Raw genomic sequence first — 14,127 nt, 5'->3', positions numbered from 1 at the left:
GCTGGGATGCTTTTGCATCTTGCTTGTTTTTGAGAAGTATAATTATCAACAGGGAGCGTGACAGAGAATGTGGTCTGTGGTCGGAGCCTCAGATGACAAGGTATCATCATGACGTAAAAAACACACACATCGGATTGCAAGGGTGGGAGTATGGTGGCTCTGTGGTTGGCCACTTGCTCATGCCTTGCCTGTGCCCTTTTCTGTTTAAAAATTACACACACACTTTTGTGGGAATAGGAAAGAGTAGAGAAGTTGTGGCTGCACATCCCTGGCCTTCTCTTCATGTTGCTGCCTTCCTTGGAAACTTGCAGGGCTCATGTACCTTAAGAAAAAACATTTTTATGCAGGGTTGCTGGATGTGAATTAGGGAATCAGGGCGGGATTTTTAAAAGAGGGAATCAATGTTTACACTGAAATTCCTTCCTTCTTCTTCTCCCAGCTTTCTTATATTCTCAAATATCTAACCCACCCCCCTCCAAGTTTTTGTTTTTTTTAAAGGCAGCATATAATGGGTTGATTTCATCTTTTTAGTTACATGATAAAATAATTGTGTTTCATAAATTACCAATCTTATATGGTAGGTGTAGAGAACGTTTGGCCCTCCAGCTATATGCTGAACTACAATTCCCATCTGCCCGAGCTGGCATGGCCAATGGACAGGGATGATGGGAACTGTGGTCCAGCAACATCTGGAGGGTCAAAAGTTCCCCCTACACCTTCTATATAAGTAATGGTTGCAAGGATAATTTGTTCCAAGTACTGGAAGGGAACAGAGATACTCAAAACAGGAACATGAGAAAGTAGGTTGCATGAATAACAACAGTAGATAAACTCATATCATTTTTAAAGAACTAAAGATAACAGATAAAAATATAACTGATATAATGAAAACTGGCAAACTATTATTTACAGAAACAAAAAAAAAGTATTTTAATTACATTTTATATATCACATTTTGGAAACTTTGAGATAGAAATTTTGCGCATATAATTTTATGTTTACATTTACAAACCTTTTTTTTTAAAAAAGTGGGGGGGGGGAGTTTAAATCAGCAGGCTATCCATGAGGAAACTACACCTTCTGGGAAGCCTCGGAAATTACCAGCATTTGAACAAAGTCCTTTAGAACTCCAAAGGACTCCCACCCCCCCACGGCATACAGACATCTGCTGAAGTTTGAGCAATGGACTACTTTGGAATTGTGATTTCCTTCTCAGTTTCCTTAACTCTTCGCGCTCAGTATCTTTTTGACGTAGTTCTGGACGTTAACATGGAGCTGTGGAGCCGTGGCAGAAAATGTCTCCACAGCCAGCGCCTGTGCAGCCTCCGAGCCGCTCACCATGCCACGATAGATGGGCAGGGTGTACTTCTGCTTTCCCTGAAATCAAGCACAGAACGACAATGCATTAGAATGACTCACCACCAAAGCAGTGCTTACTCAATAGCCATTCAGTTTCACTTAGGTTTCACACCGCAACATTCTGTAATGCCCAAGTTCCTTCTGGTATTGATGCAAAGATGAAACAGAAACAAATCATGTGTGCTGAAAGATATATGCTGAATTTTGAGTGCTTTTCCAAATAGATAAGGGATGCAGGTGGCGCTGTGGGTTAAACCACAGAGCCTAGGGCTTGCTGATCAGAAGGTTGGCGGTTCGAATCCCCGCGACGGGGTGAGCTCCTGTTGCTCGGTCCCTGTTCCTGCCAACCTAGCAGTTCGAAAGCACAAAGTGCAAGTAGATAAATAGGTACTGCTCCAGCGGGAAGGTGAACGGCGTTTCCGTGCGCTGCTCTGGTTCACCAGAAGTGGCTTAGTCATCTGGCCACATGACCCGGAAGCTGTACGCCGGCTCCCTCGGCCAATAAAGCAAGATGAGTGCCGCAACCCCAGAGTCGGCCACAACTGGACCTAACAGTCAGGGGTCCCTTTACCTTTACCAAATAGATAACCCAGGTTACTTGTAGTCTATAATGGATATAATCTATCTGCTCAGTGGCCTGCAGCACCCCACAACTTCCTATGAAGGTTAGGATTTCTCTCTCTCTCTCCAAAACTTGCAGTAAGAAATCCTTATCAGTAACACGTTCCTTTTTTACATGCAACAGGCAAGATCATGCTTTCCAGTACACAGAAGCATTCAGAATGGCTGTTGTTTGGGAGAGGCCTTCGTGGCTAAACAAGGGATGCTGCTGCTTCTTAGAAACGCTTTGACAGTTTAGTAGTATATTAATGATGACAATATATGTGGCCTTCCAAACGCTGGTGGACTACAGATCCTGTCATTCCTGACCACTGGGCCACAATAGTTGAGCTGATGGGAGTCGGAGTCCCAAAGCATGTGGGCAGCCTAAGTTTCTCCACCCCGTGCTAAAAGTATCACTCCCTGTTTTGTGGCAAGAGGCAGTTTTCACCACTAGTTTCTGAGGAGGAACTGTTAGTTCTGGGATGGGCAGGACCAAAGAGATGGCGGGGAAAGGGCTGGCTGGCACCACACCAAGCCTGTCCCCCAGCTTCCAACCAAGACAAGGGATGAATCTACTATTCAGTGGGTAAAATACTATCTTGGCTGTGACTCCTAGAAGACCTGCTTCCCGTCTTGCAGGCCTTTTCCCACCTGGTCTGAGAGGGCAGGGCACGGACTGACTCCAGCTATAAAAGCTGAACAGACTCTTGGGCTGTAGTATAGTTTGGAGGTAGAGGGTTTGCTGCTGTTATCAATATTAATGTTTGTATCCTTATTTTAGACCTTATTATGATTTAGGCGGAAATAGTTTAATTTAGTTGCATAATTTTGATGTTTTATTCATTGTTTATGACTACTTTTGTTATGTCTACAATTTTGTATTTTTTCATGTTGCAAGCTGCCTTGAGCATGGTTTGAACTTTGGAAAAGGGGCATAGAAATAAAATTATGCATGTTTGTAAAAGCTACAGGATCCACATGCCTCCGAACCAACGTCACACAGACAGATCAACCACAAACCTGGCTGTGAAGGAAGTCTTTCACTTTGCCAAACTCCGCCTCGTGGTTGTTCTTGAGGAGAATCTGGCACCAACGGAGGCGCAGCTCTGCATTCCGTGCTTTGGAGATCTTGCTGTACATGGCACTCATCTTCTCAATGTTCCCTTAGCATGAAATGAGAATTGAGGGTCATTCACTCCCACAACAGAAGGGAAATTAGCATAGCAAAAGTAGGCAACAGCCCTATATTCCAATTACTCTTTTTCTGAATGGTCACTGTGCTCATCTTGTTCACCAGCCTTTGCCAGTGCCATCCAGCTGTTTTACACTACAATTCCCATCAGCCTCGGACGACAACATCTGGAGGGTACAAAGTATGCAAGGACAATTGTATACATAAGCTTTTGTCTCAGACTTGAAATTTCCTCCACTATCTTTTTAAGGTACCCCTCTGGAAGCTATTGTATTGTATTTTTTTCTAGCCACAGGCAGAGGGAAGGCATGATCACATGCTTTTATGCCCTCAGAAAGTGTCTTGAACCAAAGGTGAACACTTCTAGAAGCTCTGCAAGCACCATCTTGGTAGTCAAAACAACCCCACAATTAATAGGCAGTTTTGTAACCATGAGTCCATACATAATTTGTTTGCTTTGATGCTATCCTCATCTGTGGAGCTGATGTGCTGTGCTCTGAGCCCGAAAGAGGAACTAACTGAAGATATGGGTATTTGCCACCTATGCCCTCACGTGGTCAAGGGAAGCAATGGGGAGCCCTAGCCAAAGTGACGTATGCTGCTTTGTGTATAAAAAAAGGCATGAATGTTTGCTTGGGGGTGGACAAGCCATCTCATTGCTGTGGTGTCCGTCCATGCATAAATACTGTATTTTTCCGTGTATAAGACTATATTTTCCCCCAAATTTTTAAAGTTTAAAATTGGGGTCGTCTTATACATGGGGGCGTCTTATAGACAGAAAAATACGGTACTCTCTACCCTCACTCCCAAACGCTCCAAGTTATTCCATCCCATGCTCTAATTTCTAGTTCTTGGGAGTCACCTGGCTTGCATCTCAATGTCAACAGTATTTATTCACAGTGCAACGATTCCCTCTGCCACGCTCAAAGAGTAATCTTACCATCTGGCAGTGGGGATTTCGCCAAGATCTTATCCAGGAAATAGACCAGCTGGAAGGTTTTCCAAGTTGAGATATCTACTGCTCTAATTGCCTGCATGTCGCAGTCAGGAGATGCCCAGAGCTCTGCCAGGTTCTCAGCTGGCTTCATCAGCTCCTCCCCAGGTGAAAGGTCAGGAAGGTATGGGGGCCAACCAGGAGTGTTCAGCCACCGATCAAACTCAAAGCCTGCCATGGAAACAAGGGAAATGAGAAAAGGGAACCTTGTTGGACTCAATACTGGAAGTTCTTAAGTTACTAACAACCTGTTTATTCATCCTGGTTTGCTTGCACAAAGCTTACATGGTGGTTAGACTAGGTCCATTCTTTACTGAGCGTTTGTTCTGATTTGTTTACAGAGTGGTTATACCACTATAAGCATTCAACAGCATTCACTTCATTGAGCCAGGGCACACGTTACTTTCACTGCATCTAGAGTCTCCATGCTCCTGCCAGCAGTTACCTAAATATCTGGCAGAACAACCCTCTGGATTGCAAAACATTATTCACTTTTGGAAAGAGGAAAGATGACCAGAGCAACCATGGGTCAGTGGGAGCGTGCATGGTTTATAGCAGTGATGGCTAATGTATGGCCCTCCAGGTGTTGCTGTACTTTCATGCCCATCATCACTGACAATTGGCCCTGCTGGCAGGGGCTGATGGGAGTCGGAGTCCAATAAAATCTGCAGGTCTGCAGATCCCTCACCCCAGTCTTACAGGCATAATGTATTAAATTGATCCTTAGCATCAGCTCTTTGCCAGAAAACTTAAGACTGTTATTGACAATCAGCTTCATATGACTGCTATCCCCCAGGTAGCAGAATTCCAGCTAGAAGCCCAGCTCAGATGTTTTGCAACTGTTCTCTTATTACCATCCTCAATGCTGTTGGCTAGTAACCAGATGCAATATCTCTTAAAGGTAGCAGGAGCTCTGCCAGACTTTGGCCCTTCAAAACTAACAGACAAGATGTGTACTTTGGAAATGCAACCTAAGGAATAAAGGCAATGAATCATGGGTGGAGAGAGTCAACATGGTGAGCTGAATCTAGAAAAAGGCAGCATGAAAGCATGGGGAACACTGGGAGGAATCTTCACTCCTAATCACCTTGACTGTAAGGAAGAACTGCTGCCCAAAACGTTGTGCCAATTCAGAATGATGCTTCTCTAAGCAGTTATACTTGGCTAATATTCTGGAGATGTTTTTTGCAACTGCAGAGTATGCAAAGGATGGGCGTTTCCGCCATCTTAAAAAGTGTCTTTGGAGAACTGGGAAAGAGACACTGCTACCTCCAAGATTTACATAAAAGTTACGTGCTTGGTCCTGAAATTATGGACAAATATCTAAAAAGTAGGAAGTGTTGCTGACCTGGAATGGTATCTACCCCTTTCTTCTTCAGCTCTGGGAAATAATTCAAGTAGAACTCTAGTGCTTCATCTGCTGTGATGCTCTGAAACTTGAATTGGTTGACATACGCCTGCCAGAGAGAGAGATTTCCCTAAATTAAACTGTGGTCTGAATGGTGCACCTGTAACATTTCACCTTTACTTAATCAACCACTCATGAGTAACTCTTTCAGCAAAGAACATCAGCTCATGTTCAGCCTGCAATTACCTGCTCCAACTAGACTGGGTCGTAGCACCCCAGGTTTTAGAGGCCGAGTTACCTGTCTGCTTAAAAAAGGAACAAATATCCCTCTTCGATACCCGATTCCCCCCCCCCCCCAGGTTTTATGCCAGCATCATATATTCCTGATTCATTTCTCCATACTCCCTCTGTTTGCTCACACTGCTTGCGGGTATCTTTGGAGAATTTCTTAAGTGCAACATGCATGGCTGATGACTTTGCTCCCCTCTTAAGGAAAGCTACAGCTTAAGATAAATCTCTCAGAAACAGCTTCTCTGTGACAAGTTATTCAGCTTCCACAACTTCATGTTTCAGTTCCAAGCAATGTGGGATGCTACAGCTTACTTTCTGATGTTATTACCAGTGCTTGCCCAGGAACATCCCTTGCAAACATACAGGGAATCCTTTTTGGCCCAGTGGACTTGATCATTATTTGGGCCCACCCCATTGGCCAGCTTTGAGAAGTGTGCGGGGCAGCCCACCTAACATCATCATGATGTCAGACGATTGAAAGATGGGTTCTTCTGCTCACTGTCAAAGTCCCTTGTACAGTGAACAGGGCTGGAAAAACTGCTTCCTTTCCCTTATAGGGGCCAGGCACCCACAAAATACAGGGGCAGCGATGCAAGCACCACACACAGTGGAAAGAGCACGAAGTTCAGGCAGGGGGTGGTGGAAGGGAGAGCGTGGAGCTTGGGCCCCGCCCCATGGTATGATGTCATGACACTACTGTGTGTGTCATGATGTCAAGGCGTGTGCATCATGATGTCATGACGTGGGCGGGTCATGCTGGGCACCCACAGTGTGGGGCCCAATTCGGTGCCATTGCCCATTGGGAAAGTAGCTGAACACCCAATCCAGCCATGTTTCTAACTGCCCCATATCTGATGTCATATAGGACAGGTGGGCATGATTTAGAGAAACCATCCTCATGGTCCCAATGCAGCCCGTGGACCAGAGGTTGCGCATTCCTATCCTAGAGGAAGCCAATTTCCCAAGACTCCCTTGAAGCACAGACAAGTCCCAGGCTAACATACAGTACCTGGAGGAAAGCATCAAACTTCTTCTGGTCCCCGACAAGGTGAGCAAGGTAGGAGACAAAACAGTAGCCCTTTTCATAAGGGGTTTCATTATAGGTGTCCTCAGGATCAACACCTGGGCAGAAGAAACAACTAGCATAAGATTTACAACACCCAATTGCCAGTATTACAAAAGGAAAAGCCTTATTAGAAATGACTGAGCCACATTAAGCCACAACCCAAATTTCTGTATGTAACTGATTATTCAGATTTCTTTTCTTGAACACAAGGAAACAATGATGTGACTTGAATCCATAGGCACTGGACCAATACAGACCTGGCTCTATTTTCACTCTGAGCTTGTTGAGGGGATGGTCTTCTCCGGTGTTGTCCATATGTTGGCGAAGCAAAGCCCTCCCTGTGGCAGCTTCTAAGCAAGTATAAGCAGCACCTGAGTTTAGGGGACAAGCAAAGGAAGAAGCTGAGCTACTGCTTTTAAGCTCCTGGCCATCAAACCAAACTGCTTCCTTGATAGTCTGGGATCAGTCATGAATATGTGGTAAAGATTATTTGGAGCACAGCATCACTGTTACTGGAGAAAAAATAACACAGCTGAGACCTGCAAGCTGATCCCACTAGAAACACAACAGAAGCAACCCTTTCTGTTAACCATTAGCAAGTGTGTGATGTCTTTCTTCCAAATGGAATTCTGTAAAGGAAATTCAAATTATTCAGGGTGACACATGGAACACTCCTGTCAGGAAGCTGCACCCCTCAAGAACGAAGATGGGAGCATCTGACAGCATTCCTAGCATGAAGCTCTCTCTGCACATGGAAAGTGAATGCCAGGTGGAAAGTTTCTTCAGCCTAGCCTACACAAAACAATGCCTTAGTTGAAGTTGTACAATACTGTGAAGACTGCAGGGTGTATAGTACAATAGGCACCAAGACAAAAGGAGAACTTAAAAATATTTTAATAGTATAGTCATATGAAGTTAGTGCTACAGATAACTTTAGTTTTCAGCTTTATCCCACCAGCATACTTTATATGTGTTCTCAGTGTGACAAAGCAGCCTGCTGCCTATGCGAATTCTGACCACGATAAACCTGTTTGGTCTTTTTGGCATTATGAACTAACATAACTAACTCTTATTTAATACAGATTAGGATGATCAACTCATCCTCACAGTCAATCTCATGCTAAGAATTCTCACTACCCAGGGAGACAGCCAGATTCAAAATTGCACTGAGTAGCATCACCCATACTGAATTCATCTTCCTCTACTAAACATTCAAGAGGAAATGACTCCTGGAATGGAGTAGCTCGGGAAAGGGCTTGGCTGGCACACTGAACAGGAGCATTCCACACTTTTTTTTTGTTACATTTCCCACCTGTATACCACCAACACCCTTATCCTTATTATGAGATAATATTATTTGTGTTACGTTTGGGGGTTTTTTCAAAAAGAAGCTCTTGATCTGGTTCATGAATTTACATATTGATGTTTCTATTTAACTGCTCTGGATGCTAATTGTAGAAGAGCACAATATATCAAGGCACTAAACAGCATGGACATTGCCCAACAGGTAACTCACCATAAATTTCTTTAGTGATCCTCCTCTGTGCATACATAGTGAAGCCTTCATTCAGCCAAAACTCCCCCCAATGGGCATTGGTGACCAGATTGCCAAACCAGCTATGCGAGATCTCGTGGATGATCACATCTGCTAGGGAGCGATCGCCGGCCAACAGGCATGGAGTCACAAAGGTGATACAGGGGTTCTCCATCCCCCCGAAAGGGAACGAGGGAGGCATAAACAGAACATCGTACCTGCCAAAAGCAAAGCTTGTGATCAAGGAGACAACATCTGTCATGAGGCTCTGCGCCTCCCCAGACAGTATTCCAATGGTTTTTCTTTAAGGAAGGGATGGGGGAATCCAGTAGCCCTCGTTTGTGGACTCTCAACACCCAAAAGCACTGGCCAACATAGCCATTGGTAAGGGATGCCGGAAGGTGTAGCCCAACAACACCCAGAGGGTCCCTGATATAAGGAATAATAATATCCTGCTGTTACTGCCCACTCCACTTTAGTGTGTGAGTGTGGCAGTGGTTCGCCCCCAGGTTTCAGGTACCAGAATACAAATTTGCCAAAAAAGCTCAGCAATACTCAGGGTTCTGTGCACTTGAAGCATAGTGCAGTTTGACTGGCGGATGCCATCAACCAGAATTCACTTTTGCTCAAGAGTGGAAAATTTCTGCTTGCTCATCTTCAGCAAAAGTTCATAGAAGATAGGAAACCACCTTAGAGCAGGGCCAGACCATATATCCATCAAGACTGCACTGTGCAAGTGGACTGTGGGTCATGAAAGCTTATGCAACAATAATGTGCTAGTCCCTCAAGTGCTACAGGTCTGCTGCTGCAGCAGATTAACACGACTACCCCTCTAGAAAGTGACCAGCATTATTACCGTATTTTTCGCCCCATAGGACGCACCGGCCCATAGGATGCACCAAGTTTTTTGGGGGGGAAATAAAGAAAAAAAATTTATTTCCCCCCCAGGCGCTTGTGGGGCCGGCAGCGGGGAGACGCACTGTGCCTCCCAGCTGTCCCCGGAGCTTGCGGGGCAGGCAGCGGGGAGAAGCGCTCTTCTCCCTGCCGCCCGCCTGCAGACCAGGTCCGGGGACAGCAGGAAGACGCGCTGCGCCTCCCCACTGTCCCTGGAGCTCGCGGGGCTGGCGGCGGGGAGAAGCACGCGTCTCCCCGTCAGCCTCCAAACCACATCGGGAGACAGCGGGATGGCGGCGTTCCGCCTCCCCGCTGTCCCCCGACCTTGTGGGGCTGGCGCTGCGGCTCTCCTGAAGCCTGGAGAGCGAGAGGGGTCGGTGCACACCAACCCCTCTCGCTCTCCAGGCTTCAGCGAAAGCCTGCATTCGCCCCATAGGACGCACACACATTTCCCCTTCATTTTTGGAGGGGAAAAAGTGTGTCCTATAGGGCGAAAAATACGGTACTTGAGACTTGCAGAAGCTTCCTGGCAGAGGTCTTTCACATCACTTGTTATTGCATCCTTTTATCTGGAGATGCCAGGGATTAAACTTGGGACCTTCTGCATGCAATGCATGTGTCCCACCACCAACTTAGTCTCAGCCCAAAGACTGAAGTATGACTCAAGGGATTTAAGAACGTGAATGCCTTAGCCAAGTCACATCATTGATCCACCCAGGTCAGTACTGCCTACTTTAGTGACTTATGAGTGGTTCCCAGGGTTTAGATGAAGCATCCTTCCTAGCTGTACCTGGAAATGCCAGAGACTGGACTTCTGTATGCAAGGCAGGTGCTCTTACCATTGAGCTATAGCTTTTCCTGGTTCAGGTAAGCTGACTTAAGGTAAGGATAAAATGTATGACATCTCTATGCCCAATCTGGGATCAATGGGTGCATGTTTGCAAAGACTTCAAGGGAAGCCTTCCCTGAAGCAGCAAGACATACCTTTCCCATACATATGGTCCAAAAAGCTTCTCTCCCGTGCTAAGAAACTCTTCAATCACACCATCGTACTCTTTCTTAGCAGCCTCAATCAGGCAGGGCTCGGCCCATACATGGCTCCTAGCATGGGATGAAAACAAATGGGTGGAAATGTAAGAAATTGAAAATTGGAAGAAAACACCCTAAGTCACATAAGTCACATAAACAGCAACACATTCATTAATGTCAGTTTGTTAAGGAGTCACTCCCATGGTTGCTTGTGGGAGATAAGAAGGCATTCTGTACTGCATATGAAGAAGCCATTCTAGTAGTGAAAGGGCTTTCTTCCACATCAAAATATAAAAGTTACAATAATGGAAGTTGGAGTCCAGCAATGCCTGAAAGGCCAGGGGTTTCCCTAGATGCTGCTTATCAACCTCTCTACACAAAGATAGGAAAGGACTCCAGAAATTCCAGCTTGCAGCAAGAGCCTGTTGTCTTACATTGGAGGAATATAATTAGTTTGTTTAATTGTTCTGTCATTTAACTTCTAATTACTGCCTTAATTCTTTTGGTAGCCTTACTGTTAGTCATTTTGAAGATTTCTTTTAAAGCTAACAATACGGCTGAACAAACAGTAAGGCAGACATAAAGCAATGTGGTGGCTCATCTTTATCCCTGCAGCCAGCCACGCTCTTACCTGGGTCCAACTTCAGCAGAAACTATGTCCCCAACAACCAGGGCAACCAGATAGGATGGGATGCGCAGAGGCATCTTGAAGTAGAAAGTGTTGTCCTTCTGCTTCTCCCGGGTAACTGCACTCATCACTGCTGTGAAACCCTCAGGGACCTAACAGACAAACAAAGGCAGGCTTGTTGCGCAATGAAAAGGAGCACTTGCTGATTGGGGATGAGTCTTCTTTTATTTATTTCAAGTATATCACACTTTTCCTCCAATGTGCTTGAGGCGGCATGCATGGTCCTCCTCCCCCACTCCAGGTTTCACCTTCACAACAGTCCTGAGTTAGGTTTGGTGAGGAAGGTTAGACTGAGAGACAGCTGGGATAGCTCAGTCGGTAGAAGATGAGACTCTGAATCTCAGGGTCGTGGGTTTGAGTCCCACATTGGGCAAGAGAGTCCTGCATTGCAGAGTGCTGGACTTAGATGACCCTCATGGTCCCTTCCAATTCCATGAACCAACTGGCTCAAATTCATCCAGTGCGATACAGAATACATCACCACAGATGGAGAAGCTGCTGGGAGACAGGCCTGACCAGAGGGTGGCAAGACTGGGCCTTTGTTAGGGCCCCAAGTCTAGCAGAGGGTCTACCTCCCTAGGGGTGGCGGGAGTGGGGGGTGGAGGAGAAGGCAGCAGCGGAATGGGTAACGGCCACTTGCGGAAGCAGTGGCAGGGATTCTGCTGCTTGAGGCCGCTGCCTCACCCAGCCAAACGATAGTGCCGGCCCTGGCTTACCTTTATAAGAGCAGAGTATGTACTTTTAACGGCAGGGGTGTCAAAGCAAGGGAAAAAGCTCCTATTCAGAACAGCTTGGCCTTGCGTGTACATATAGGGCTTCTGCTTCCCTGCTGTCTGCTCAGGAGTAAGCCAACACACCTAGCAAGAGACAAAAGACAGTTCTTCTGTGAGCAGTGGGATACTTTACCTGGATGTGTGCAGAGTACGTGATCTTGACAGCCGGGGTGTGAAAGCCAGGGAAAAGAGACCTGTTGAGCACAGGAAAGCCAGAGGTGTAAAGAAACGGCTTCTCCTTCTGGGCAGTTTGATAAGAATCCAGAAAGGAGATCTATAAGAGGAGGTACAGGATCAATCTGTCATTTCTGTTCTGCCTTCAGTTGCTATTAGCCAACAAGCACTAGAATCCGCACACGACCCAAATACTCTAACACAAAGTTCCCTGGGATTTCCCAGCGTGGGATGTTCCAGATCTTCAGGTTTTCAAAACAGCACCTATGAACTATTTCTAAGATGTGCACAGTCAGCACTCACCAAGGTGCAGCCCTTGGACTTCTTCTAGGTGTACATTAATGTAATCAGGACTGGGCAGAGGTCCAAAGAAACAAAGGCGTTTTCTTCTTCTTACAAACAGCCTTAATGCAGTTATTAGGTTTTACAAAGCGGTGAGGAAAACCGATTACGTGGTTTGTGAAATACTAAATCCAAATATTATCCAAGGAAATGTATCAGTGCAATTATAGGTGTGTGGGATGGAGGAATCAGATCATGGCTGCAGGTGGAAGTCCTAACTCTTTCCTTCATGTAGCTTTCCTGATCTAAATGCCTCCCAGGCTCCTATTTTTCTCTGTGGAGCAAGCATACAAGGACCATAATGGATATAAAACAAATAGGAGATAGAGAGGTTGATTCAGATTGAGGAGATTGATCAGCAAAGAGGGTTAAACCCCCTTCACCTGCACTAAACCTCAGGCTTGATTCCCTCCCCCACCATCCTGGTGGCTCCAACACCCAAGATTCATATTATTGGTTTTCCACATCACGTTTAGTTCAACCCAGTATCCCTGTGAATTGGGAGAACATGTTCAGACAGCTTTGCAGTTCACAAAATCCATCCAGAGTAAAACGACATCCCTCTTCTGGTTTTGTGCTTGAAATATAGATTGGAATATTCACTTCACTGAAGATACATTTGAAAGCAGGGGAGAGGGGGCTTCACTATTACTACAAGTACAAAAGGCTGTTTAAAATGCATTAAGATGTAAGAACAGGCCTACCAATTCACTCACCATGGGGAGGGTTTAGCATTCTCATCATACAATACTCTTGTTCAGTACTACTGGCTGCATGGAACTGTAGCTATTACACTGAGAGTCCTCCCTTCCATTAATGTGAGCTGATTTCCCCACGCAAGTGGAGACTTCCGCTAAATTTTACTGTCTGGGGGATGCCAGACACCAGGCTAAATTCAGCAGGCTTGGAGATGGCTGGCATTGAACCTGGACCCTTCTGCTTGCAAGGCTGAGCTGCGTCCCATAAGGAAAGATGTCCATAGGCAGTAAGTAACACCCCACACAGAAGGACAAGAGCAAGAAAGGCAAGTTCACTTCCTTTCCCTTGCCAAAGCTCCTGAATAATGAGGGAAAGGGACAATTACGAAAATCAGGATCGGTGGTGCAATAGCAGAGCAATGGCATCACTGCAGCCCAGGCACACCTAGGCATGCCTTTAGCTTTGGAACACAGCCCATGAAGATCTAAGGAAGGAAAAACTTATGATACTGAGGGCAGCACGCCTGAGCATGTGCAGAGTGTATATTTCCCCGCTCCTGAGCTACTGCTGCCAGCAAACCTCTCTCCCCATTAAGAGGAAGGGCTTTCGTGTCCAAAGGCGGAACTTGAACCTTGCACGCTTCCCGCCCTCGGCTGGGGGAAGGGACCGGGGCAGATGCGCGCGTCCTCCGACTCCGCCCGCCTCTCCCCGACTCACCCCGGGCCCCGCTCCGGCTCGGTAGGCGATCTCCAGCACCACCGTGTCCCCGCACGTCAGAGGCTCCGGCAGGGTGACGTGCAGCGCCGAGCCGTAGCTGGCGAACGGGCGGCTCTGGAAGGCGAGCGGCCTCAGCGCGCCTGGCTGCGGGCCCTGCACTTCGCCGCAGCGGCTCCCCGGCGGCGCCAGCCCGGCGCCTTCCACCTTGACGCTGGGGTGCGAGTCCAGCACCACTTCGCTGGCGCGGTCTCGCAGGCATGTCAGCTCCAGGCGGACGCAGCCTTGCAAATGCCCCGAGCCGGCCGGCCCGAAGTGCGCGCTCAGCGCCAGGTGCAGGTGCCGGAGCTGGAAGGAGTCCGCGCTGCAAGCCGAAGCCGCGTCCCGGGCCGCCGCCATCGCCGAGAAAGAGGCCAGCCCAAGCGGC

The 14,127-nt window shown here is 46.8% G+C and overlaps 1 protein-coding gene across 2 annotated transcripts; it reads right to left on the bottom strand.

Moving 5' to 3' along the window:
• Positions 1–1,139: 1,139 nt before the first annotated feature.
• On the bottom strand, positions 1,140–14,127 carry RNPEP (arginyl aminopeptidase). Of its 2 annotated transcripts, none has more exons than XM_053393698.1 (11): positions 13,704–14,127; positions 11,715–11,855; positions 10,942–11,090; positions 10,266–10,382; positions 8,370–8,605; positions 7,111–7,224; positions 6,797–6,909; positions 5,497–5,605; positions 4,095–4,319; positions 2,983–3,125; positions 1,140–1,377 (listed from the first exon to the last, which is right to left on the bottom strand). In XM_053393698.1, the coding sequence occupies exons 1-11, from the start codon at positions 14,097–14,099 to the stop codon at positions 1,222–1,224; spliced, it is 1,899 nt and encodes a 632-aa protein (XP_053249673.1). In that variant the 5' UTR covers positions 14,100–14,127; the 3' UTR covers positions 1,140–1,221. The 2 variants fall into 2 exon arrangements, with proteins under 2 accessions (XP_053249673.1, XP_053249674.1); XM_053393699.1 differs by lacking the exon at positions 11,715–11,855 and adding an exon at positions 11,905–12,045 and having other exon boundaries at positions 13,704–14,118.

This window comes from Podarcis raffonei, chromosome 6, assembly GCF_027172205.1.
Source record: "Podarcis raffonei isolate rPodRaf1 chromosome 6, rPodRaf1.pri, whole genome shotgun sequence".
Lineage (NCBI taxonomy): Eukaryota > Metazoa > Chordata > Lepidosauria > Squamata > Lacertidae > Podarcis > Podarcis raffonei.
The sequence above is the reverse complement of the archived record's forward strand: the minus strand, read 5'-3'. Positions and strand labels throughout refer to the sequence as shown.